Source organism: Oryctolagus cuniculus, chromosome 2 (assembly GCF_964237555.1).
Source record: "Oryctolagus cuniculus chromosome 2, mOryCun1.1, whole genome shotgun sequence".
NCBI lineage: Eukaryota > Metazoa > Chordata > Mammalia > Lagomorpha > Leporidae > Oryctolagus > Oryctolagus cuniculus.
In genome coordinates, this window is record NC_091433.1 from 99,501,520 (window position 1) to 99,526,924 (window position 25,405).

Consider the following 25,405-nt stretch of genomic DNA (forward strand, 5'->3'; position numbering starts at 1 on the left):
CTCCCTCTGCTTCTCCTTCTCACTCTATGTAACTCTGAATTTCAAAATAAATAAATAAATCTCAAAAAAAAAAAAAAAAGAAATACACGAAGAACAAAAGCTTCTTCCACCCATTGTTTATGCAGTTCCAGACAACGGCTCTCAATTGTTCTGGCTGCACCTGACAGCAGGGAGCGGGTCAACACAGGAGACTCCTACACCCATGGGGAGCTTGAGGCCAGTCTGGGAGCTTGGCGCTAACCACGTCAGAAGGTCCCTCACTGGTCTACACCCTGCTGGCCCCAGATCACCACGCCCTCCCCTGCCAGCACCTGCCCGTGACAGCAGCCTCACCAGGCTCATAGGTCCTAGCTGACCATCCCGCGTGTCCTGGGGAGGACCAGGGAAGAACTGAATGTCAGAGGACACTACCGCTCACCCCCAACCCCCAGGCCAGAAAGCTAGAATGTTCTGTGCGTGGCTACTGGGTGCTGACGGTGCGGGCTGGGTAGGCAGGGGGGAGGATGCCTCCTGGGTCTCTGCCTGAGGATGCGCACCCTCCCCACCAAGGCGTGTGCAGGAAGAAAAGGGCTACACCTGCATGTGGGTGGCTGCCAGAAGTGTCCGTCAACAGACACCCGCAGCCCACACGGAAGTGCACGGAACTATCGCCATGCCTCCAACACTGCGCTTTTGCGTTCTTTTCATATTCCCGAAATAGAAGACATTTTCAACTCCCATACAAAATGAAAACAAAAGAGTAACACTGACATTTTAAAAGTCGTGATGAATATATTCCCTTATCACGAGGATCATCACCAGCGCCTGGACAAGAGGGAGCCCATTAACAGGGAACGTCTGCTCTCACTCTGTGGGCATCTCTGCAGGGCCCAGTCCTAACCCCGGGGCTTCTGGGAGCATGGGATCAGATCAGAGAGGAGAGGTTTGCTTAAGCGCTAGGTATGAGCTTGCCAAAGGGTCAGTGACAGCCATGCCAGGCCTGCTACCATCTGAACAAGTCCCCTAAGGTGCACGTGCTGGAATCATACCCTTTTTTTTTTTTTTTAAGATTTATTCATTTATCTGAAAGGCAGAGTTACAGAGAGAAGTAGAGCCAGAGAGAGAGAGAGGTCTTCCATCTGCTGGTTCACTCCCCCAAATGGCCACAACAACCGGAGCTGGGCTGATCTGAAGCCAGGAGCCAGGAGCCAGGAGCTTCTTCCAGGTCTCCCATGCAGGTGCAGGGGCCCAAGCATTTGAGCCACCTTCTACTGCTTTCCCAGGCCATAGCAGAGAGCTGGATCGGAAGTGGAGCAGCCGGGACTCGAACTGCCAACCATATTGGATGCCGGCGCTGCAGACAGCGGCTTTACCTGCTACACCACAGCGCTAGCCTTGGATGCATACTCTTTAAAGCCATGTGTTAACGGTATCTGGAGCTGGGGCCCCTGCTGGCACAAGTGACTTTACAGAAAAGCAGGAGACTGGAGCCAGCAGCTTGCTCTGGCTCGCCCAGGGATGCCCTGCCATGTTACCGTGCATGAGAAAGCCCTCCCTAAATGCCAGTGCCATGCTCTGGAATGTCCCAGCCACCGGGACCATGAGCTAAATAAACCCCTATTCTTCATCAATCGCCTGGCTCAGGTATTTTGTTATAGACTGTTATCAGCTTCGTGCCTGTGATGCTTAGTAATGTCTCCCCGAGGCTCTGTCTTATCTGCTTGATTAACTTAGATGTGATTTTCTTTTCCGGCCACTCTTTGTTCCAACCACAGAATCATCTAGAAATACACAAAGAGGTCGGCGCTGTGGCATAGCGAGCAAAGCTGCTGCCTGCAGTGCTGGTATCCCATATGGGTGCCGGTTCGAGTCCCGGCTGCTCCACTTCTGATCCAGCTCTCTGCTATGGCCTGGGAAAGCAGTAGAAGATGGCTCAAGTCCTTGGGCCCCTGCACCCGCACAGGGGACCCAGAGGAAGCTCCTGGCTTCTGGCTTCAGGTTGGCACAGCTCCAGCCACTGCAGCCGATTGGGGAGTGAACCAGCAGGTGGAAGACCTCTCTCTCTCTCTCTCTCTCTCTCTTTCTCTCTCTCTCTCTGCCTCACCTTCTCTCCATGTGTAACTCTGACTTTCAAATAAATAAATAATAAATCTTAAAACAATACACGAAGAACAAAAGTTTCTTCCACCCGTTGCTTACGCAGTTCCGTAGCACGGCTCTCGAATTGTTCTGGCTGCACCTGACCGCAGGGACCAGGTCAATGCAGGAGATTCCTACTCCCATGGGGAGCTCGAGGCCAGTCTGCGATCTTGGTGCTTGGTCCCGGACAGTGCTAGAGCATGGGGATGACCCAGAAACCATCGGGCTTGGTGAGAGGACTTTAAACTGAATATTTGATTAAAAGGAAGAAACAGAAGTGAAGGAGGGGAGATCTAACATGGAAGGAAGGACACCGGGTTGGGTGCAGCCCACGAGCAAAACAGCCAAGGAGCAGATGTCCACCCTGAGATGGCGCAGAGCGGCCACACACTCAGCCAATCTGTCACCCAGGGGGACAGGGCCCTGTGGCTGAGATCTGAGCCAGGCGACTTGTTCCTGAACCCCCATCTGCAGGGAAATTCTGGGAGCCCCAGGATGCAGAGGCTCACGGTTTCAGAAGGCAGCAGCCCGCCCCTCTCTGTGGATGCACCATCTACACTGGCTAGGGCCTGAGCGCCACCGCGGCCCAGGCTCTAGTGAGCAGAGACGCTGCTCTGAGCACATTTACAGCCCAGTGCGCCCTGTGGTGCCTGGGGACGGGGGGGGGGGGGGGGGAATGTCTTTCTACAGATGCCAATGCTGGCCTATTAGGCTTAGTGCTCCCGGGAGACGCTGCTGCTGCCCCTGGGCAGGTCCTGTCCAGCAGCAGGCTTCTGGCTGAGATGGGCAGGCAGAGCAGCTGGTCTGTGATCAGCGCCTCCTGGTGGGCGGAGAAGGAGGAGTTCCCTCCTCACCCTCCTCCAGGACATGCCTCATCCCTGCAGGCTGTGGGTGGGGCGCACCTACAGCGCCTGGGGTAACCGACACAGGGGCTCTCACCCCTGACGAAGTTGGGGCCTGCTACCACCTCCAGCCACATACATCTGAGACCTGACCCCATCACCACTCCCGCTTGGGTCGATCAGCTTCCCATCACTGTAAAACATTCCTGAGAGAGCCACTGGGAAGGAAGGAAGCTTACTTGGGCTCATGGATTTGCGGTGCACAGGCCGAGCCTGGGCAGCCCACGAGTCTGGCCAGGTGGTGGGGTGGCAATGGTGGGGTATGTGTGGAAAAGGGGTCCCACGGTGAGGCAGGAAGCAGAGACAGGGTTGGGCCCGATTCGGCTCCCACCAGAACCACCTGCCCAGGACACACCCCCAGGGACAGACAGGGCTCCCATGGGGCCCACGCCTGGATCAAGTCTCCACCCTCTCCCCAAAGCACCACCAACGCAGGGCTTTGGGGCTTACACGGCTGCCTGACCTGCGGAGCCGAATCCTGTTTTCCAGCCGGGGCGTTGCTCACGTGACCCCTGATGAACGCTCTGAGGCAGTCACGGTGTGGCATTTGCCATGGAGGTGACCTGGGCATCACACAGTGAGAAAGCAGCACACACAGCCGCCGCTGCTCACCTCTCGGCCACATCTCACTACTTCCTCTGCCACACGCTGTTCTACAGAGGATGCTGCCCAACCTGTAAGCTGAACAAAGCAACTTATCCCCTGAACTCTCTCTGTGCCCTTGGCCAAGGCAATGGCCTGGGTTCATGCCAGAGACTCAAATGTGGCTCTTTAAAACTCAGACCTTGGCCGGCGCTGTGCCGTAGTGCGTTAAAGCCCTGGCCTGCAGTGCCGGCATCACGTATGGGTGCTGGTTCGAGTCCCGGCTGCTCCACTCCTGATTCAGCTCTCTACTGTGGCCTGGGAAAACAGTACAAGATGGCCCAAGTCCTTGGGCCCCTGCACCCACATGGGAGACCCGGAAGAAGCTCCTGGCTCCTGGCTTCGGATCAGCTCAGCTCTGGCTGTTGCAGCTATTTGGGGAATGAACCAACAGATGGAAGACCTCTCTCTCTCTCTGGCTCTACCTCTCTCTGTAACTCTGCCTTTCAAATAAATAAAATTTTTAAAAAAGTCAGGCCTTGTGATTTTGGTTAAGCATGACGTGAAAAGTTAGGTCAGACAAATCCGCTCACGGGGAGGGCGCTAGCCGCAGTCACCCAGGGTAGGGAGCCATTCCTCTTCCCTCCCCGCACAGGCCTATTACCGAGGCCAGGCCTGTATTTACTGCACACACTGAGCTCTAGACATTGTTTTGAAAATAATCATTTATTTATTTGAATGGCAGAGTTATAGAGAGAAAGAAGGCGAGGCAGAAAGAGAGAGACAGAGAGGGAGAGAGAGAGAGCTTCTATTTACTAGTTTACTCCCCGAACGACCACAACAATCAGGGCTGGTCCAGGCTGAAGCCAGGAGCCAGGAGCTTCTTCCTGGTCTTCCACGCGGGTGCAGGGGCCCAAGGACGTGAGCTATCTTCTACTGCCACAGCAGAGCAGCCAGGACATGAACTGGCACCCACACGGGACACCCGTGCTGCAGGCGGTGGCTTAACCTGCTGCACCACGGTGACGGCCGGCCCTGAGCGCTAAACATTCATAGGGACTGGTGCCAATGCTGTCTGGACACTCTCCCATTCACCCAGCAAACCCGTGTTCCACACACGCTATGGGGGCAGCTTCTACACTGGAGGAGGTTCCTGTCCTTGGAGTTACAGATGACATGAAAGGCAAGCAACACCAGAGGCACTGTAGGAGTGGGAGGGAGACCCCCACGAGGGGCAGCCCAGGTAGATCGGTGTGAAAGAAAAGAAAAAGAACAGACAAAATCCCTGTTGTTGTGGACAGCCAGTTTGCTCTGTCGCGTGTATTGGATGGTGAGAGGGAAGGGGAACAGCATGTGCAGAGGCCCTGTGGTAGCAGTGTGGCTGGACCGACTAAGGGGGGAAAAGGGGAACAGAGTGGCTGGAGCAGGCCCAAGGGCTGAGAAGGGGGCGGGGTTGGCTTCCAAACCTCGGCAGGTCTCTCGGAAGACTGGCGGGGAGCAGAAGCACTCTGAAGCCACTGCGTTAATGTCAGTGGGAAATTCTCACAATCACACGAGAACAGCACAATTCCAAACTTGCCCAAAATACATGGAAATTTATGCATAGAAAAAAATACAGAAAATAGAACAATATGCTAACAGCATTTCATTTCATTCTTTTCCTACACGTCCATTCATATTTACTTGTAGGATTATGGGTGATTTTAATTTTCTTCTTTACACTTTCCTGAACCTCCCTATTTTGAATAATAGGCAGGTATTATTTTTGCAATCAGAAAAAGTCACTAGAACCAAAACGAGACAAAAGAGCGGATTAGGCTGGGCGTCTATGGGCCTACAGGGAGGCCTCCTGGGTCCTGGCAGTAATCTATTTTTTTTCCAGTTTGCACAAAGCGAGAAGTGCTCTAAGAGCCTCGGATGTTTTTCAGCTCCCTGGGCATGCAGGTGTTGTTCAAGTGTGCTGACTTTCAGGCGAGGTCTAGCAAAGGTTTGGTTCAGTGCCCGGGTGACAGCCGCCCGCTGGGCGGGACAGGCTGTGGCAGCTGTCGGGGAACGTCCAGAACTGTCAGGGAGCTTCCTGACCCCAGGCTCCCACGGGGGCTGCCACCCCACGGTCAGGGACTGAGCAGGCCAAAATGGGATGCAAGGGAAGCAGAGTGGAAACACAGAGGCTGAGCGGGGGCTGGCGGGCAGGGCAGGGCAGGGTGGCAAAACCCCAGAGGCCCAGGGCCAGAGCCAGCTGGTTTTGCAAATGAAGCCTGCTGAGCCATTGTTTAGGACTGGGTCTGCCTGCAAGGGCGGCTGGGAAAGGTCTGGACCCTGAGTGTATGAGTGAACGGAGAAGCTCTGAAGCCCACTGGCCACCGCGCTATGTCTGAACTTTTTTTTTTTTAATTTATTTGACGGTAGAGTTACAGACAGTGAGAGAGAGTCAGAGAGAAAGGTCTTCCCTCCGTTGGTTCACTCCCCAAATGGCCGCAAGGGCCGGAGCTTCGTGGATCCTGGGCTCCGCTGCCTCCACCTGGGCTCCCATTCAGCGCCACCTCTCTCCAGTGGGGGTCCCGGGGCCGGGCTGTGTGGGTGAGCACTAGCAAGCTCCTTTGCTTCACTCGGATCTGCGTCTTTGAGCCTCACCTGTTACAAAGCTAAGCTCTCTCTGGGACCCACCTCATCTCTCAGCGGGGATCCCGGAACTGCTGAGACCACCCTCTGTAACAACCTCATGCAGCTTCCCCAAACTTACACGTTAACAACAGGTGGACATGTGCAGCCTGTTAGAACGGAAGCCGAGTTTCAACCACACACCCATCTTTAATGCAAAGAGGTTTTCAGAAGCATCAAGGTGGCCTCCTGGGTTTATTTTTCTGTCCCTGGTCTCAGAACTTGCCTCCGTCACAGGGCTTAGCAACCTGTTTCTGATGCCATGGGAGGAGACGCACTGAGGCAGGACTGCCTGCGGGCTGGGAAGGGGGGTGGCCCAGGGAGGTGGCCAGCTTCCTGCCTCTCCGCGCTGAACGGCCGTTCAGGGTCGGTTCCTTCAGACAGTCTCTCCTGCCAGCCACAGGTCTCCAAATGTTTGTTTTTCTTCAGGAGTGAAACCCAAGTACATTCCAGATTGCTTCCTTGAAAAGCATTGAAGTTCGCTTTCCTTATTTGTATTCTAGTCTCAAAAGCAACACTCAAGCACCAAAAATAATTTTTTGCAACAGGGGATGCTGTGTGCAGGAACCTAAAGAACAAGAAGAGGCAATGATACATTGTAACACAGTTCTCACTGGGCCCTTGGCTTATGTAGCTGATTTGCTGAGAGCCCTACCAAGTAGGTGAGACTATCACTCCCTCCCCTCACAAAATATGGAAACCAAGGTAGGGGAGGGGAAAGCGAGCTGAGAGACAGAGCCAGGTTGGTCTGGGCAAGTCCTCTGCTCTAAAACCTTGGACACGGGCTGATCACAGTTCTCAGCCCCAATGTCAATGTCTAAGAGCCTTCACCCCTAACTCCTTGGGGAGTCTGGGAGGTAAGCCGCAGCTGCCACGCTCCTTGCTCTGTGCTTTGCAATAAACACCGGCTTTCTCCCACCACCCCGATGTCAGAGATCGGTTTTCTGCACGTCGGGCGAGCGAGCCCCGTTTGGGGGTTCTACAGCAATGCCTCCAACCAGTTTGGGGATGTTGCCTGGCAACACCACTGGGAGCCTGCACAGATGGGACTGCCCTAAGCCTTCTGCCTGCACGCGAGGTGCCCCAGACCTGGGGCTTCCCTAGGACCACCTCCTGAAAACTTTCAGTCCTGAAATCTCTGTCTATTCGGTTTTCCCCATCAAAGTTCACCTCAGTGCAGGCAGAGGCTGGCCTAAGAACATGACCCGCAGGCCCAGGGTCAGAGGTCATGGATACAAACCTGGAGCAAATGCCTAGGTCCCCAGAGTGACCCTCAGGATCTGTGGAAATGGCTTCCCACTGTCCCTATCCCACTTCACCCCCATCTCGTCCAGCCTGCCCGTTACCCTGGCTTCCTCGTCCATCAGCCACTGCCCAGCTCAGAATACAGCCGGAAGCCCCTGCTCCCCCACAGTCTGCTTCCTCAGAGGGCTTCCGAGTGCCATCATGACACCTGCGGCTCCACCTGGCCTCATTCTCTTGCCCCTCCTCCACAGCTGTCTATCTCCCCCGTTGACACCTGCAGAACCCACCCCCTTTCTCCACTCTGTGTCTCCTCCCATGATAATGTGGGCTTTGAGACAATCCTTCCCTGTGCATCCCCAGGGCCGGGCACAGGAAATGCATGAACAAATGGGTGGAGAAAGAAATGGCGGCTCCCTGTGGACAGGGCAGAGGGCATCTCATAACATGGGAAACCTGTTCTTTCGGCCAAGGGCTAAGCCCGTAGCAGAAACCCAAGGCACAAGGAGCCACTGTCTTCCCAGCCAGTAAGAAAGGCACAGTCGCCGGCGGCAGGGGTGTTTCGGTTCTGAGCTGGCAACGGGCAGGTGTCTGGGGCTGCCACTTGCTCTCCTTGGCATCACCAGGCAGAAACCCAACTCGCCAGGGCTGTGATGGAGGGGAGAGGTCAGCACGGAGTGTAACTGCGTGTGGCAGATGGAAGCTTCCAGACCCTCATCAGAATGGTCTCCCAGAGAGCCAGAGTGGCCTCCGTGGGGGACGGGGGGAGTGGCCGAGCAGTAAGAGGGAACAATCACTGCACGGAAGACCCCTGGGGGCTGTGCTTGGTGCCCCACAGCTTTGCCTTTGCCTCCCACAGGAGAGAGGCCTTGGGAGTTTCCAAATGGAACTCTTAATTGCTCTCTCTTTGTGGGGTTTCAAACACGTAAAAGCAACAGGGAGCAGAGCTTTGAATTTCTCTGAGTGGGTGTAGCAGAAACAAGATAAAGCCGGAATTAGCTGCCTTTTCTCGTTTGCCATACTCCGGGGCTTGGAGTGGCCGGAGGAAGCCTCCTTAAACGCACAGGCGCCATCTGAGCTTAGAACCTGAATCCCAAAGGTGCCCCGGCTACCAAGGCTGCACCTGCTTCTCCCTGTGCGCCCAAACCCAGGAAGTGGGCGCCAAAGATCACAAAGGGAGAAGCATGAAGACGGACAAAGCAGGCAGCCCCAGCCGCTGGGCACAGAGCAGGGAAGATCAGCCCTGTCTGACAGCTTCAGAGAGAGTCTGCAAGCATCAGACTGTGTCTAAGGAACCGAACAGTGTCCCAGAACTCCCAAGCTCAGGCATGCTTTTTGGAGTAGTTGTAGACACCCAACTTCCCACAAGGTAAGAGCCAGGAAGCAGGTGCCCAAGCAAAAAATCACCCAGCAGGCAAAGAAGCCCGGGATAAGGAGGAAAGTCCATCAGTGGGACTCCAGCCGGAAACAGTGCCAAGGACAGGATGGGTAGACAGGCACACTGGAACATCTATCCCCACTGCACTCTATGTTTAGGCCTGTGTGTGCTAGAGACAGATGCACAGGCATAAGCAAAGATTCCTGCCTGGGCTCCCCTCGACACCCCCAGAAGGGGTGGCCTGTCTTGCTCCGTCTACCAGGGTGCATGGACCTCTCCTGCCCCATTGCCTTTGGCAGCTGTTTACCTCTCCTGCAGAGACCGCAGGGATTCTCAAAGCATGCTTCCAACAAGGTCTCTCAAGTGGCTGCCTGCCAGTGCCTGCAGCACACCCAGCCCTGGGCCAGGCATGGGGACCCACCCATGCACTCCCCCCACCACTTCACGGGAAAACGTCGGGATGTGGGATGCGGCTGCACATGGCCGGTTTCACAGCTGTACAGGCAGGAGCGTAACCTGACACCTGGGGCTTCCATGGCTCCTCAGTGACTATGCAATGTCCACGCCGCCCCTTCCAGACCCCCAATCCCACACGCTGGCTCCACCTCTGCAGCCCTGAAGGGACCCTGGCGGAGAAGTGGGGTGGAAAGACCCAGCCCATCCCAAGTCAATGCCAGGGCAAGCGTGTGCCAGCACTTCAGCAGAACTGGGAGTTAAGACATTCCTTGGGATGCCCGGATCCCATCCTGGAGAGTCTCTCCTCCATCTCTGATGCCTAAGTGCTTGGGCCCTTGCCACCCATGTGGGAGTCCCAGATGGAGTTCCTGGCTCCCAGCTTCAGCCTGGCCCAGCCCCGGCTATTGTGGGTGTCTGGGGAATCAACCAGTGGATGGAAGATGCCTGTTCCTCTCTCCATCATTCGCCTTTCAAGTAAATAAAAATGAGAAAAAGAGAAGAGAGGGGCCGGAGGCGACTGTGTAGGTCCTTTATCCAACAGAGGTCCCTCTGTCTCGGAGGCATTGCCCTCTCGCTGGGCTGGTGAGGGTGTCGCGGGGAGCAGCTGGTGTCCTGTCAGCCCAGAAGCACCTGCACCCAGGTGCCAGTGGCTGTAACACCCACACATTCTGTTTCTGGGCTGCTGGACCACCCCCTCCCCCCGGGGCTTGTATCTGTGAATCTCTGTGGGGCACTGTCCGCCTGCTACGGAGGGAGAAAATCCATCTGTCGTTGCTACCCTAGGCGGAGTGTTCTCAGGCAGCAGCTGGGGTGGGGGGTGGGGTGGGGGTGGGGTGTGAAGTTTCCTTTTCTGGCCCCTCACTTCCTGACCTGCTCAGTTTCTCTGTGGGAGGCTGACGGAGTCCTGGGAAGAAGGGGACCGGTGACTACACAGGCGCCCCCTCTCCAGGACCGCATATCTGCTCACCTGCATACCCAGCCTCAGTTGTACGGCACAGTGGTGGGTGCACAACGGGAGAAAGGGATTCCAAATTCACTGCCGCGCCACCTCGCTCATTAGGAGTTCTGCCCTGTGATGGCCCACTGTAGGTGCCAACCTGACTGCATTCAGGAACACCTAGAGGGCTGGATATCATCCAATCAACAGTGGGCTGGGTGGGGAAAACCCGCCCTCTATGTGGGTGGATCCAATCAGCAGTGAGCTGGGTGGGGAAGACCCGCCCTCCATGGGGGTGGATATCATCCAATTAGCAGTGGGCTGGGTGGGGAAGACCCGCCCTCCATGGGGGGGTGTATATCACCCAATCAGCAGTGGGCTGGGTGGGGAAGACCCGCCCTCCATGGAGGTGGATATCATCCAATTAGCAGTGGGCTGGGTGGGGAAGACCCGCCCTCCATGGGGGGGGGGTGTCTATCACCCAATCAGCAGTGGGCTGGGTGGGGAAGACCCGCCCTCCATGGGGGTGGATATCATCCAATTAGCAGTGGGCTGGGTGGGGAAGACCCACCCTCCATGGGGGGGGGGGTGTCTATCACCCAATCAGCAGTGGGCTGGGTGGGGAAGACCCGCCCTCCATGGGGGTGGATATCATCCAATCAGCAGTGGACCTGGACAGAACAAGAAAGGAAGATGTCCCTCTCTTTGGAGCTGAGACAGAACTCCAGGCTGTCCAGCCTGGGGATCCCAGGACTACTCCAGGCATCCATCTGGGTGCTTGGGCCTTTGGCCTTGAATTGGCTTCTGAGCCCTTTAGACTTGGACTGAGCCATGATACAGGTCTCCCGGGGTCTGCAGCCTGTACACGGCCCGTGTGGGACTTAGCCTCCCTATCGCTCCCGATACATCCGCTCTCACCCATCTGTGCCTGCATCCACGCCTCCACGCACGCACCCACCTCCTGGTGGTTCTCTCTGGAGAACCCTGACAAGCACACAGCCCCTCTCACCTTCCTGAATTCCTACTGTGCGCTTCCGCCAGGGGCTAAAAACCTACAAGACAACGGGGCAGCAACACCGAGCCTGTGAGATGGCAAATCCAACTCAGGGAAGAGGGGCTTGCAACCGTAAACTAGCACGGGACTCCTGCAGGCTGAAGAATGATTCAGAGGAAGCTGTCGCGGAGCCCCATTAGTTATCATCAGTTACTTCAGAACTGCATGGAGAGGCACAGGGTCAACACAATATTTTGTCTATCAAAGCCCACGCGAGGAGGAGACAGCAAGCTGCGTGCACCGGACGAACAGAGTTCAAGGCTGCAGCCCCGAACACAACCACGGGCAATGCACAGTGTGGTTACTGTGCTGAAAGGCTCTCAACACAGGAAGAAGCTGCCCCTGCTAACTTTCATGCTTTTCGGGGGTATTATAATATTCACTCAGTTAAATCAGGGTTTTAGGTTTTGCACCATTATGTTTGCAGGATCTATACATTGCATCAATAGCTGCCCAACACCACCCACACGCAGACACATGTTTATGGACTCCAAAGGGCTTGGCTCTGTCCGCCACGCTGGAATTGTCAGCCCAGCCCCCAGTGCCCCTGCTAGCCCTGGTCCTCCCTTCCTAGAGCTGGCCCTCTCCCACGGCACAGAAGGCAGTGTTCTCCAAGAGGGCCAGAGGGCCAGGCCTCCAGCACTGGTGGGTGCAGGGTCCCTGGCTGCCCCAGGTGCCAGGCGCCCTGAGCTCAGGTCTGCCGAGGTTGAAGCATGGGAGACTCCCACTGTGGCCTCGTCTGAGGGATAAACACAGGCTCAGGAAGCCGACACACCTGCCCGGACCCTTCACATTGAAGTACTAAAGCAGGGTGATGCGTGACCAGCTGGGTCCCCCTCTGACGCCCAGGCCACCCTGACCTGCCCACAGCTGCCTCACACGCCCTGCCCTCTAACGTGTCTCGGCCTGCGAGAGACAAGCTCTGTTGTCAGGGACAGCAGAGGGCCAGGCTGGGGGAGACCCCAGGCATGCAGTCCTGGAGCCCCGGGGGGAAGCTGCTGACTTCTGAATGATGGAGCCCCTCACGCAGGACCCATGCTGCATCGTCTCCATGGGCGGCTCCATGGCCCCCACATGTGGGGGAGCAGGCACTCCCTCAGACTCAGCCATTGCCACTTCTAAAACAGCTATAAATTATTCCACCCCTCAGGGACTAGAGGCATGGGAGGAGGATACTGTCCAATGTTTGGGTCTAACTCCGGTCCTGTCTGTTGCACTGGAATTTCTCAAGGTCAAGGGTGCCTGCTCAGCTCCTCTCAGTGTCCCCCATGGACACCAGGACAAGGACAGCTGGGGCTCCACTCCCCAGCTGAACAGGTGTAGGGGCGGTCAGCAGAGACTGGCCATCAGCAGTGCCCCACGAGACTGATGGGACAAAACAGCAAGGGATGGGACCATGGCTGGGACAGCGGCAGGAGGAGCTGGAAACGGCGTGAGTCTTGGCCAGCAGCGTGTGGACGGGGCAGCCTGGGGAGCCCCACTGGTGTGGGAGCCTCAGCAGCTGGTGCACAGGGGTTGTAAAGACTATAGCGAGAGGAAGATTTCTACAGTGCACCAGGAAGTACAGATGTTTCCAGCAGCCCGTGGCCAGCCCAGCTCAGCCAGGTTTGCACCGTTGGTCTTGGTATGCCCATCTGGTAAGCCGGGGGAGCCAGCCACGGTTGAGACAGCACCAATGTGTTTGCAGAGGGCATTTAGGTCCTCAAGGCTCACCGTGGGGGGAAGCATGATGGCCCACATGGCACGGATGCAGGGCCAGGCTGGGCCCGGTATGAGGGCCTTGGTGTACTCACCTCCACGTACAGCAGGGGGAAGATGCCAATCTTGTCCCCAAGCATTCCTTCTGCCCAGTTATCGTCCACTCTTCGGATGACGGTCAAAATTTCATCCTGAGAGTTCCAGGCACACAGATAACAGCCAACAGCAAGAAAAGAAAACAAGGGACTGGTTAGTACTACTGGGGCTACAAACTGACTCCAAGGGGTGATGCCAGCAAGGGTGTGTTCGAATCTCTGTCCTCCCTGGGATCTCTCGCTCGGAGCTGCTGATAATAGACACAAGCTTCCCCAAACCGGAAAGTCTGCACCCTACAACACAGCCAGTGCTTTAACATGCATGCTCCAATTATTTGTTTAGTGAAACAGAAATACTTTTAATAAAAATAAATTCAGCTAAGTATAAAACATTTTAGGGTTCTGGCTCCATCAGAGAACAAAAAATAAAATGACCCTAATCCAATTACATTTAGAATCATGGGTACACACAGCTCCAGATAACTCTGAAATTCTTTGCCCTATCACACAATACCAAATCTAACTGCACAGATGGCAACAGATGGGAGCAGAAAGGAAGACGCTGGGAAGAAAGGGGACGAGGAGCTGGCAGGGTGCAAGGAAGGAGACACTCAATGTCCTCACAGGTGCCAGGAGCGCGGGGTCAAGGTCAGGGTGGGCAGTGAGGAGGGCTGGGGAAGAGAAGGGCTGGGAAGAGATGGGGACAGGCAGGCAGTGACGGAGGAGGAGCCCTGCGGAACAGGAGACAGCACAGACACAATGTGGAGGGACACAGCCCCACGGGGACGCTCCCGGGGGTACTGGCGCCTCCCAGGGAGCTTTGGCCAGCTCTGCCCTCCTCCGAGTGTCACCCTCCCTTCAGCAGCCAGGGCTGGCTGGGCAGCCCCTCAGTGTCAACCTCCCTGCAGATCAAATCCTCCCTGTTGTTTGTCATTGGGCACTGTCTGAGCTGGCATCCGGAGCCCCGCTAAGGAGCGAGAGGCCCGGGCGGTCTCACAGGGGAAGAGCAGCCCTGTCAGGAAGCCTCAGTATCGTCCTGAGATGGGGCCCTGGCCTCTCCCTGGCAGGGGACTCCATGAAGGCACCAGGGAAGATGCTCACAGTACGGGCTTCGTGCCGGGAGGGTCCTCCAAGGTCTTTGCCCAACCTTCCTTCCACAGAGCGCAGGGTACAGTGCGAGACAGTCACAGCCACGCCCCGACCCCTGCACGCCATTCCCACTCCTCCCAAATACCACACAACAAACCCATCTGCGGCTTCGCAATCCAGCCAGGCACTGAGGAACACCGTTTCAGACTCCGACAAACCCCACGGACGGCAGGGGGTCCATGAGCTGGGGGGTGCCAGCATAAGCACACCCACTCTGCTGTCAGCTGTACCAAGGTGCAGCACACACAGCAAGGTGCAGCGTGGTCAGCCCCATCGCCGATCGTGACAATAAACACCTGTTTCACGAGGTTACCATTCTGCGCTAATTATCATCATCTGACAGTGTCCTGCTTAAAGACCCGAGTGCGAAACAGCCTGCCAGGGTGGGTGGGGCAGCAGCACCTCGGGTCCCACGTTTACTGTGTCTCTTGATGGCTCCCTTGATTGAATCTTGCGTTGTTTGTTGGCCACACATGTGCTCCGTGCCCAGGTGTGTGACATTCACATGACAATGACATCAGCCAGCAAGCACCTCTCAGAACGGGTCCCCTTGGCTACAGCGACAGGTGGGTGCACCTCAGCTTCCAGGTGCTGCCGTAAGCCAGGACAATGCACCTGCAGGCACTCCGCGGCAGTCACATCGCCGTCAGTTCTCCGGCCCCAGGCTAACAGTCGGGAGGGCTGCCTTCCAGCGGTGCACAGCCATGGCAGTGTAGGGGCTTTTCTGGAAACCATTAGGGTCACAGTGTGGGCCTGGCTGGAGGGGATGCTCACAGAACATTCCTGAACTCTGTCTTGAGCACTTCCCGTGTTCACAACCAGGGGGAGCCAAGCCAGGCTAAGCCCGGACCACATCAGCCGAAGGGGACCTCTGAGGTCGCTGAGCGCTCACAAGGCTTCCCGCAAGCCAGAGTTCTGGCAACAGCAAAACACCACAGAAAAGCGAACGGAAGTATCAAATGTCTACACTATTATCTAAGGCTGTTCGAGAATTCAGAGCCAAAGAGATAAAAGCCGTAAACTAGGAAGTGTAAGTACTGAAAAACTCAGAACACAATGATCTACCTAGAAAAGCAGACTAGCAACTCAAATTTAAAATTAGAGGAAGGCTGTCAATTTTAAAATAAACACACAAAAGCCCCTGGATTTTCCATATATCAGCAACAATGCTAGATGATGAGATTAAAAATGGCTAACATTAAAGAAGGAGTAAGTTGTCTATTTTGCTCATATCAGTATATGCCGAAATTAATTCCATAAGGATTAAAGGCATAAATGTTAGAAGAAAGCTTAAATGTCCAAGAAGAAAATATAGATACTTAATGTCGAGCTTCAAAATATGATAGTGAAGAGTTGCCACGGGGGGGGGGGGGGTGGCGCTGTGGCACAGCAGGTTGTACTGCTGCTTTAGACACCAGCATCCCATACTGGAGTGCCGGTTCAAGTCCCAGCTGCTCAGCTTCTGATCCAGCTTCCTGCTAATGCACCTGGGAAGATGGCCATATCACACAATACCAAATACCTGGGTCCCTGCCATCCATGTGGGACACCAGGATGGAGTTCCAGGCTCCAGGCTTCAACCTGAGTCAGATTTGGCCATTGTGGGAGCTGGGCGAGTGGATGGAAGACCTCTCTCTCTTTCTCTCTTTCTCTTTCTGTCTCTCTGCCTTTCCCATAAGTAATCTTTTAAAAGAAAGAAGGCTACAGAAGGCTACAGAAAAACTAAATCCTCTACCTTAAAACCAACAGAAACCAAACCAAAAAAAAAAAAAGCAAATAAACCAGTAAAATATTTGTAGGCTGTATGAGAGACAAAGTTTAATATCCATACCATATAAGCACAAAAAAGAACAGTGGCAATAACAACAACAAAAAAGACAAATACCTGGAAGGAAAAATTTAACAAAGGCAAACTTAGGTGACTCACAGAAGAGGAAAAGCAAATTGACACTACATACATTTAAAATGTTACACTTGACTGCAAATCAAATGCATACAACTTTAAACAAGAAGATTCCAGTGTCTCTCTGTTGTGCTCATCAAACCATCAAGGATGAACATAAATCCCACTCACAGGGGCAGCCAGCACACAGGGTACAGGTACGGACTCACTCGGGGTGGGGATGGAAATTCAGGGCAGGCAGTCTGGCGGGTCCTGTCAAACATTCTGCAACACGGAGCAGTGGGTTAAGCCAGTACCTGTGACACTGGCACCTGATGTCAGACTGCCAGTTCGAGTCCCAGCTACTCCACTGCTGCTCCAGCTCCCCGCTGACGCACCTGCAAAGGCAGCAGATGATGGCCCAAGTACTTGGTCTCCTGTCACTCATACGGGAGACCCAGACAGAGCTCTGGGCTCCTGGCTTCAGCCTGCCCCACATCTGGCTGTTGCAGCCAGATCTGTGAACCAGTGGACGGAAGACTCTCTCCCTCTCTGCCTTTCAAATAAACAAGTAAATTCTTTATTTAAAAAACTGAAGCCTTGCAAGCCTATCAAAGCCACATCAAGGGACTCCATCTTAAGACAATCAAAGTATGCAAAGATTGAGCTACAAGGATGTTCCTTATGGTGTTTGTTCAACTAGAGACAAATGACAAAAGCACACAATTAGTTACTCAAAGCAATCCAGGAGAGAAATAATTAAATCAAGATGGAAACATGCATATTAAATTTAAGAACAAGGCCGGCGCCGCGGCTCACTAGGCTAATCCTCCGCCTAGCGGCGCCGGCACACCGGGTTCTAGTCCCGGTTGGGGCACCGGATTCTGTCCCGGTTGCCCCTCTTCCAGGCCAGCCCTCTGCTGTGGCCAGGGAGTGCAGTGGAGGATGGCCCAGGTGCTTGGGCCCTGCACCCCATGGGAGACCAGGAAAAGCACCTGGCTCCTGGCTCCTGCCATCGGATCAGCGCGGTGCGCCGGCCGCAGCGCGCCAGCCGCGGCGGCCATTGGAGGGTGAATCAACGGCAAAAGGAAGACCTTTCTCTCTGTCTCTCTCTCTCTCTCACTGTCCACTCTGCCTGTCAAAAAAAAAAAAAAAAAAAAAATGGAAAAAAAAAAAAAATTTAAGAACAAGCCATGACTCCGATCGCGAGTATTTTGGTTGACTCCCCAATACTGCCCATTGGTGAGTTTCCTACAGATTCTTTCAGAGGTGCACGGGATGCATGTGTATACACGTGAGGGAGCTTCCAGAAGTTCATGGGAATTGCAATTAAAAGACAAGTTTATTTTGGTGAAAATGTTTTTTAAGTCCATGACCCGTTTTTTTTTACAATAAACATTTCCCACAAACTTTCTGAAGACCCCCTGAATATGCCTGATCTGTGTACACACACACACACACACACACACACACACATCCCCAGCATACAGGGATGATCATTTGGCCTAGGGATACAGATGGTGTGTAAGACACTTGAGTCCCTCATCAGAGTATCGGTGTTTGACCCCCAGCTCTGGCTCCTGACTTCAGTTGATTGCCAAGGCAGATCCGGGGAGATGGCAGGTGATGATGGCTCAAGTAATTGGAAGACCTGGATTGCATTCCTGCCTTCTGGTGTTCACCTGGCCCAGTTCCAGCTGTTGTAGGCATTTGGGGAGTGAATGAGCAGATGGCTGCACCCTCCGTATCTGTCTCTGTCTTTTTCTCCCTGGGTATCTATGGCTCTCAAACTTTAAAATTCAAAATTAATGATATGAAGGTAGCATAGTCACCACACTATTCCTCACCTTACTTAATTTAGTCTGAGGACCATTCCGTGACTGTCAAGTGCACACTTCAAGATCTCTTTAACTGTCACATAATATGACTCCAGCATATGAATGTACTATAACCTATCTAATGGGCTTGACAGTTATATATAAATGGCAAAAGTATCCATTAAGTGAACATGTCATTATTAACTTTACCAATAAAATCCTGCTTTTTAATTCAAAAACATAAAACGTATAGAAGTACATCTAGAAAAAGTCTGAAATACAAGTGCCAGAATTTAAAGAGGGAATAACTCTGGCAGAGACAGAAGAAATTGGGCACCTTTGTTTTCAATGTTTGTGTTCTTTCCTGTTTTCAAATTTTCTATCACGAACAATAGCTTCATAGTACAATTGTCTTACAAACAAGAAAACAAATACGAAGAAAGAAGAAAGCAGGAGGCCGAAGGTTTTCTTGTGCTTCTGGATGGCACTCTATATTTTCAGTTCACTTTAAAATATGAAATAAAAAATTAAATATCAAAAACTTACTGGGGGAGAGCTGTTAAGCAGTTAGGACGCCAGTTCAGATCCCCACGCCCACAGCAGAGGGCCTGGTTTAATTCCTGACTCCACCTCCTTACTCCAGGTTCCTGCTATACAGCACCATTGCTGGCAAAGAGTGAGGGCTTAAAAGAGGTGGGGCCCAGCCACCCACGCGGGGACCTGGATTGAGCTCTGGCTCCCAGCCATGCAGACACTGAGCTGGGGAAGGGAATTACCCAACTCCACCACCTCTGGTGCTCCTGGCCCACCTAAGGTGTGGGGGAGCTGAGAAACACAGGCTCCCCAAGATTGAGACCCCAAGATTATAGGACCGCAGGACACCCACCATAGCTGCCCACTCTTGCCCACCACAACACCAAAGATATATTTACAACTATTCCTTTAACACATCATGCCTTATCGAGGAAAAAAAAAAACAAACTTCCAGACATACTAAAAGGCAAAAATAAAAATCACAGTTTGAAGAGAAAGAGCAAGCATCAGAACTGTTCAAACATAGCAAGTCATGTTGGAATTAACAGACAGGGAATTTAAAACAATTATGTGACTATGCTAAGGGCTTTCATGAACAAAGCAGACAGTATGCAATAACAGACGGGCAATGTCAGCGGAGAGATGCAAATTCCAAGGAACCGGAAAGAAATGCTGGAGATCAAAAGCGCTGTGCCAGAAATGGAGAATGCCTTCGATGGGCTCATTAGGAGACTGGGCACGGCGGAGGGAGCAAACTCGGGCCTGGGGATGTCTCAGAAGAAACTCCACAACCAAGAAGCAAAGAGGAAAAAACAAAACCTGGAGGAGAAAAAACACCCAGAACGACTGTGCGACAACTCCGTACATGCAAAGGAGTTGCAGGAAGAAACAAGTAGATCTCTCCACATCAGTGTCAGATACCCAGTCACCGATCCAGAAAGTCCAGAGAAGAGGAAGCAGGGTAGACGCCAGAAACTGCACCTCTGCACATTTATTTTTTCCAAATACAGAAACTGAAAGATAAGGACAAAACCCTCTAAGAAGGCAGAAGGAAACACACCGGGTTACCTCCAAAAAAAGCAAAAATGAGAATTTCAACACACTGTCGGACCTGTAAGCAAGAAGAGAGGCGTAAAATGAAGTACTGAGCGAACACCCCGCCAGCCTAGAGTTCTGTATCCCGTGAAAGGGCCCTTCGCTAGGGGGAATAAAGACTTCCACAGAAGAGCAAAAATGGAAGAGGACGTTGCCAGTAGAGCCGCCGCACAAGAAATGTAAAAAGGAGTTCTTTAGAGAGAAGGAAGACAACAGGTCAGGGCCTCCAATCTACACGAGAAGGGAAACACATCAGGGAAGGAATAAGTGACAGAAAAATAACAACTTATTTCCTTACAACTGATCAAACGAGAGCTCCTTCAAAATAACAGAAACAAGGTATGTGATTATGTATTCTCATGTGTGTGTGTCTCTATCCTGGAAACTAATACATGCCCCTGTGTATGTCTATTTTATATATATACTTATGTATGCTTACCTTCAAGGAAAATAGATGGCAGCAATGATACAAAGATGGGAGAAATAAAATCTGTTATGGTTTTGTGATGAAAAGCTACTCTCATTACCATGAAGCAGTAGAGCGATATTTGAAAGTAGCCTTAGATTTGTTGTAAATGTATATTGCACACTCCAGGGCAAACAGCTAAAAGAATCACAAAAGAGATATTCTAGGAAAAGAGAAAAAAATGAATCATAAAAAATGCTCAGGGAAAACCACTAAAGACAGAAAGGTCACGGAAGACTAAAGAGAAACAAAGAGCAAGAGCAGCGAAGGGGAAATAGTGACACATGTGGCAGGATTTGCTGCAATCACATCACTAATCACTTCCAAGGTCAACGTCCAACTTTTGTGACTACATGAATCAGAAGACAGATTATCAGGAAAGAAAGAAAAACAAGACCAAACTATATGTTACCTAAAAGAAGCTGTTTTTTGTTTATTTGAAAAGGAGAGAGAGAGAGAGAGAGAGAAAGACTGAGATTCTTCCATGTACTGATTCACTCCCCAAAATGCCTGCAAAAGCCAGGGTTTTGCCAGGCCAGTGCTAGGAGCCTGGAGCTCCATCAGGTGTCCCACATGGGTGGTAGGGACCCAGGTACTTGAGCCATCATCTGCTGCCTCCCAGGACGCTCATTTAGCAGGAAGCTGGATCTGAATTGGAAGAGCCAAACTTGAACCAGGCACTCCAATAAAGAGTGGGTATCCTAAGTGGGGACTTAACCTCTGTGCCAAATGCATAGCCCATGAAACACACTCTAAATATAAACACACAAATAAATCAAGCACCCATATATATGTAGATATATATGCACATCATGTTAACACTAATCGAAGGACAGCTACATTAATTTGCGACAGAGCAGGCTTCGGAGCCAGGAAAGTTATCAGGGATGGAGAGGCATTACACACTTGTAAGATAAGGAATCAATTCTCTGGGAGGACAGAACAATCCTTCAGGTAGGTGTCTAGCAATAGTTTCAAAATAAATGAGGCAAAAGCTGACAGGAGCCAGGAGAAGTAGATGAACCCACTAGGAGAGTTGGAGACTTGCTCCCCTCTGTCAGAAACGGGCACACCTGGCCCACAAAAGCAGTGAGGACAGGGCTGAACTCCAACAGCACCATCAACAACTGGCTGTAACTGACACCCAGAGATTGCGTGATCCGCCTACAGCATGTTACACGTTCCTCTCAAACTCACAGGGAAGTTCACCAAGGCAGATGACGTTTATGGCCGTAAAACACACCTAAACATCTTCAAAGAGCAGACATCATACAATGTCTACTCTCAGATCACAGCGGAATTCAACTGGAAAGCAGAAAAATCTCCAAATGCTTAGAGATTTAGCGACCAATTTCTATATAATACTTGAATCAAAGAAAAAATCTCAAGATAATTTTAAAAATAGTTTCACCTCTATGAAAACGTAACATCAAAATTTCTGGGATGTAGCAAAAGCAGCACTTAGAGGAAAATTTATAACACTGAATGTATATGTTAGAAAACAAAAAAGATCTAAAACCAGTAACTTCAGCTTCCACTATAAGACACTAGAAAAAGAAAATGAAATCCAAAGTAAGCAGAAAAAAAACAGTAAAAATTAGGGCAGAAACCATTGAAATTGAAAGCTGGAAACCAATAGGAACACTCAATGAAACAAAAAACAGATTCTTTGAAAATATGAATAAATCAGAAAGCTTCTAGTGAGGCTAAAAAAGGGAAGATGTCAATGACTGAGATTAGAAATGAAGGTGGGGACGTCACCACATCTCTTGGACACAAAGGACAATCAGGGGCTGGCGTAGTGGCACAGTGGGCTAAGGTGGCTAAGGTGCCACCTGTGACACCAGCGTCCCATTTCATACAGCTGGTTCGAGCTCCCAACTGCTCTGCTTCCAATCCAAGCCCCTGCTGATGCGCCGGGAGAGCAGCAGATCACAGCTCAAGTATTTGGGCCCCTGCACTCATGTGGGAGACCTGGATGGAGCTCTGGACTTCTAGCTCAGCCTGGGTCCAGCATCAGCTACACATCACAAAACTTGACTCAAAGTCCAGCTCTCTGCTGTGGCCCGGGAAGGCAGTGGAGGATGGCCCAAGTGCTTGGGCACCTGTACTCGCATGGGAGACCAGGAGGAAGCACCTGGCTCCTGGCTTCGGGTCGGCGCAGTGCCGGCCATAGTGGCCATTTGGGGGGTGAACCAATGGAAGAAAGACCTTTCTCTCTGTCTCTCTCTCTCACTGTCTATAACTCTACCTGTCAAATAGAAAAAAATTAAAAAAAAAAGAAAATGGCATGAATATGTAGAAAATCTGAATGAACAGACCAAAAAACTTCTGGCGCTAATAAGCAGTTACAGTAAAGTTGCTGGATAAAAGGTTACTATACAACAGTCGGTTACTTTCCTATCCACCAGTGATTTTCAAGTGGAATTTGAAATTAAGAACATCAGCACCCTCAAAATGAAAGACCTGGGTGGAAATATAACAAAATATGTGCAAGATCTATATAGGGAAAGCTACAAAACTCTGATGAAAGAAATCAAAGAACCAAAATCAACAGAGACCTTCCAAGTTCACAGGAAAGAATATTCAACATGTTCTTACCAATCTGATCTGTAGAGTCAATGCAATACCAATCAAACTGCAAGCAAGCTATTATGTGGGTAGTAACGAATTAATCCTGAAGTTTACCTGGAGAGGCATAACACCCAGAATAGTTAACACAATGTTGGTGGATAACTACAAAGACTGACCAGCCACTTCAACAGTTACTATAAAGCTACATGAAAGAAGACAGTGTGGTATCGGTGGAACAATCAATAGATCAGTAGAACACAGTAGAACACCCAGAAATACCTGACTGAACACACTAAACTAATCTTTGACAACGGAGTAAAACTAACACAGTGGAGCAAAGATAGATTTTCCAAGAAATGGTGCTGGAAAAACCAGACATCCCTGTGCACACAAATGAATCTAGATACAGACCTTATACACATCACAAAACTTGACTCAAAGTGGATTATAGGTACAAATGTAAAATGGAAAACAATAGAATTTCTAGAAGGTAATGTATGAGAAAATCTAGATGACCTTGGGTGTGGCAATTATTTTCTGTATACAAGACCAAAGTCATGATCCATGAAAATAAGCATTGATACGCTAGACTTCACGAAAACTAGTAACTTTTGCTTTGCACATGACAGGAGGGTGGGAAGGCAAGCCATGCAGTGAGATAAAACAGCTGCCAAGGACCACTATGAGAAAGGACTGGTATGCAAAATACACAAGGAACTCTGAGAACGCAGCAATGAGTAAGCACTCTGATTCCTAAATGTGCTAATCAACAGGCACCTGAACAAAGAAGATATGATGGCAAATGAGTATGAAAATATGCTCCATATCATATGTCATCAGGGAAATGCAAATTAAAGCAACCAGGAGACACCACCACACACTGATCAAGATGGCCAAGAGCCAGAACACTGACAACACCGAACACGGTATAGAGGTGGGGCGGTTGGAACTCCCATTTGTGGCTGGTAGGAGTGCAAAACGGTTTAGCCAGCTTGGAAAACAATTCAGTAGTTTCTTAGCAAAGTAAATACACTCTTACCATACAACACGACAGCCACATTCCTAGGTGGTTCAAAAGTTTCGTTCACCCAACGCCTGCACACGGATGCATACAACAGCATAATTTATAATTACCAAAACCTGAAAGCAAGCACAATGTCCTTCAGTAGGTGGACAGGTAAACTAGGGTACATCTAGACAATGCAGTGTTGCTCAGTAATAACAAGAAATGAGCTACCAAGCTATGACGAGACTTAAATGCCCGATACTAAGTAAAGGAAGTCCATCTGAAAAGGACGCATAGAATACGGTCCCAAGCCCACGACTTTCTGGAAAAGGCAAAACAATGGAGGCAGTAAAAAGACCAGTGGCTGTCAGGGACTGGGGGAGAGGGGGTGCTGAACAGAGAATTCTCAGAGCAGTGAACATACTGTTGATAATAGCATAATGATGAACACACACACACACACACGCGCGTGACATAACCCCTTTGTCTAAATCCATTGAATATCCACCACCAAGAATGAACTCTAACTCTGGGTTGACAACAATGTGTCAATGTCAGTGCACTGATGTTAAGAAATACAGCACTCTGGTGGGGGATGCCAACCACAAAGCAACCTACATGTCAGAGGGTAGGGGAGATATATGGAAATCCCAGTACTTTCTCAGTTTTGCTATGAACCTAAAGTTGCTCTAAACATTCAAGACTATTTAAAAAAACTGACAGCACCATACAGCAACGCAAATGAATACGCCACAGCACCCTAAAAACAACACGGATGTAGCTCTCAGACATAACCCTGAGAGAAAATAAAGTTTGATGCAAAAATCTGTCGCATATGATTTCTTTTCCCTTTTTTTTTTTTTTTTTTTGACAGGTAGAGTGGACAGTGAGAGAGAGAGAGAGACAGAGAGAAAGGTCTTCCTTTTTGCCGTTGGTTCACCCTCCAGTGGCCGCTGCGGCCAGCCCTCTGCGGCAGGCACACAGTGCTGATCTGAAGCCAGGAGCCAGGTGCTTCCTCCTGGTCTCCCATGGGGTGCAGGGCCCAAGCACTTGGGCCATCCTCCACTGCACTCCTGGGCCACAGCAGAGAGCTGGCCTGGAAGAGGGGCAACCGGGACAGAATCCGGCGCCCCGACCGGGACTAGAACCCTGTGTGCTGGCGCCGCAGGCGGAAGATTAGCCTATTGAGCCGCAGCACCAGCCTCACATATGATTTCACTTACTTGAATTCAAGAACACACTGGAGTCGGTGTTAGCAGCTGTGAGAGGAGTGAGGGCTGGCGATGGGCGCTTCTTGCCTGGGAGCATGATTATAAGGACAGATTCTCTTGGACGACAACCAGCTGCACAGTTCTGATCAGGGAACTCTCTGGTGCCTTTCGCTGCACTTAGTTGTGGTCAAAGGCTATAGGGCGAGTGGTGGCACACCTGGGACATTCAGTCCTACCACATCCACACTGAGAAGCCAATGCGTGAATGGTCTGGGACTCAATCCCACCAGCCTAGGCAGGGGAGGGAGGCATCTGGGGGCTGTGGTTCTGTCTCTGGGCTTTGGTGTCGTTACCACAGCACAGAGCAGGGCTTCTGCTTGCCACGTAGGAGGGTGGGTTTAGCACCGAAGGCTCAGAGTCACTGCGCGATAGATATGGTCCAAACGCAGCAGGTGCTGTTCAAAGAGAGGCGCATCCTTGACCAGGGGATTTCTTATTTCTCCCAGTGGTAAGCAAGGCCAACCTGTGCTTATCCAGTCACCGAAACA

At 51.5% G+C, this 25,405-nt stretch overlaps 1 protein-coding gene across 1 annotated transcript in view; it reads right to left on the bottom strand.

The window, feature by feature from the left end:
* The window catches only part of SH3RF3 (SH3 domain containing ring finger 3), a 334,282-nt gene that overhangs the window by 78,760 nt on the left and 230,117 nt on the right, over window positions 1-25,405 (bottom strand). Inside the window, exon 3 of the mRNA XM_008252855.4 lies at window positions 13,124-13,219. Within this exon, the coding sequence (XP_008251077.2) occupies window positions 13,124-13,219 (96 nt within the window). The remainder of the gene's footprint in view (window positions 1-13,123; window positions 13,220-25,405) is intronic.